General features: G+C 55.6%; 1 protein-coding gene across 1 annotated transcript; it reads right to left on the bottom strand.

Moving 5' to 3' along the window:
- Nucleotides 1–12: 12 nt before the first annotated feature.
- On the bottom strand, nt 13–1,019 carry LOC106727415 (tektin-1-like; the record flags this gene model as incomplete). The annotated part of the gene is made up of 2 exons (XM_014545848.1): nt 13–445; nt 891–1,019. Coding segments are annotated over 2 exons (346 nt in total), but the record flags the coding sequence as incomplete, so codon positions are not given.
- Nucleotides 1,020–1,202: the final 183 nt, after the last annotated feature.

The following is a 1,202-nucleotide window of genomic DNA, read 5'->3' as shown; positions in this document are numbered from 1 at the left end:
CTTTGGGGAAGAGAGGGGGGTATTGGCCAAGAAGGGACAGGATGGGGGTTTCCGGGTGGCGGTAATGTTTCATTTCTTGACCTGGTTGGTGGTTTCATGGGGGTTGTTCACTGTGATTAGCCTGCTGCTGGGATGATGCGCTCGGCCTGCCTGCCTGCCTGCGCAGCACGGGGGCACGAGGTAGCAGGGAGGAGCACAGCGTGGCCAGGCCAGCAGGCGGGGACCCACTCACTTTGGTTCAACCCTCACGACATTCTCAGAATATCTGATGTTTGGCGAGTTGTTGTTGAGTGAGAAGCAGATATCATCAATGGTCAGGGCCACAAACTTGTCTTTCAAATCCTTTTCGAGATAGTACTTTGCAGAGCGGTTCAGCCTGAAGGGAGAAGGGAAAGGTTTCTCCTTCTGGAAGGCCCAGATGGCACCTACAGTTTCTCGGGAGGCCCTGGAAAATGAAGCTACAGCTCAGTCTAGTACGGATGGCGTCACTTCCTCCCCTTTCCATCACTTAACCCCCCGCCCTCCCCATGACAAATTAACGTAACCAAGCCTGGACTTCAACATCCTCCAGCTGTGGCATTTTCTCATGTCACCACTGTGGCATACTCTATGTGAGAGGTCCGTGCTAGGAAAAAACACCTCGAGTGTCCTCCAGTTTATAGGCAGGGCTGACATCCGGCCCCAGCCCCACCACCACCAGAGGGAGACTGGCAGGTACACGAGGTTGTCCAGGCCTCATTCTGAGTGTTCCCAAGCCTCCTCAGGCCATGGAAAGTGCTCCTAGGAGTACGGAACCCCGTTCTTTCTGTGCCATGGAGCCCAGCCTTGGTGGGTGCTGCCTCTCTAGGTACGCCCAGTGGAGATGTGGGAGTGGCCCCGAACAGCCATACCTGATCTGCTCGGTGGTCTCCTCCAGGGTGCGGGTCAGCAGGGCTATCACCCCCTGGATCATCTCGTACTCCTTCAGTAGCTCCTCCTCGACTTCATCATGCACCAGGTCGATGCCCACTCGCTGCTCCCTGCCCAGAGAAAGGGGCAGGTCACCCAACGTGCGGAGGGAGGCAACGCCATATCTGCTAACATCTGGACATTTAAAACCATCTGGACAACTGGTTTGAGGAGCACCCACTCTGGATGGATGGCCTGGTCGGGGATGTACACTAGTTGGGTCTTTGCGCCTTGAAACAAATCCAAAACGCAAT

Source organism: Myotis brandtii, unplaced genomic scaffold, assembly GCF_000412655.1.
Source record: "Myotis brandtii unplaced genomic scaffold, ASM41265v1 C42231520, whole genome shotgun sequence".
Classification (NCBI taxonomy): Eukaryota; Metazoa; Chordata; class Mammalia; order Chiroptera; family Vespertilionidae; genus Myotis; species Myotis brandtii.
Note: the sequence above shows the minus strand (reverse complement) of the source record. Positions and strands in the feature narration are given on the sequence as shown.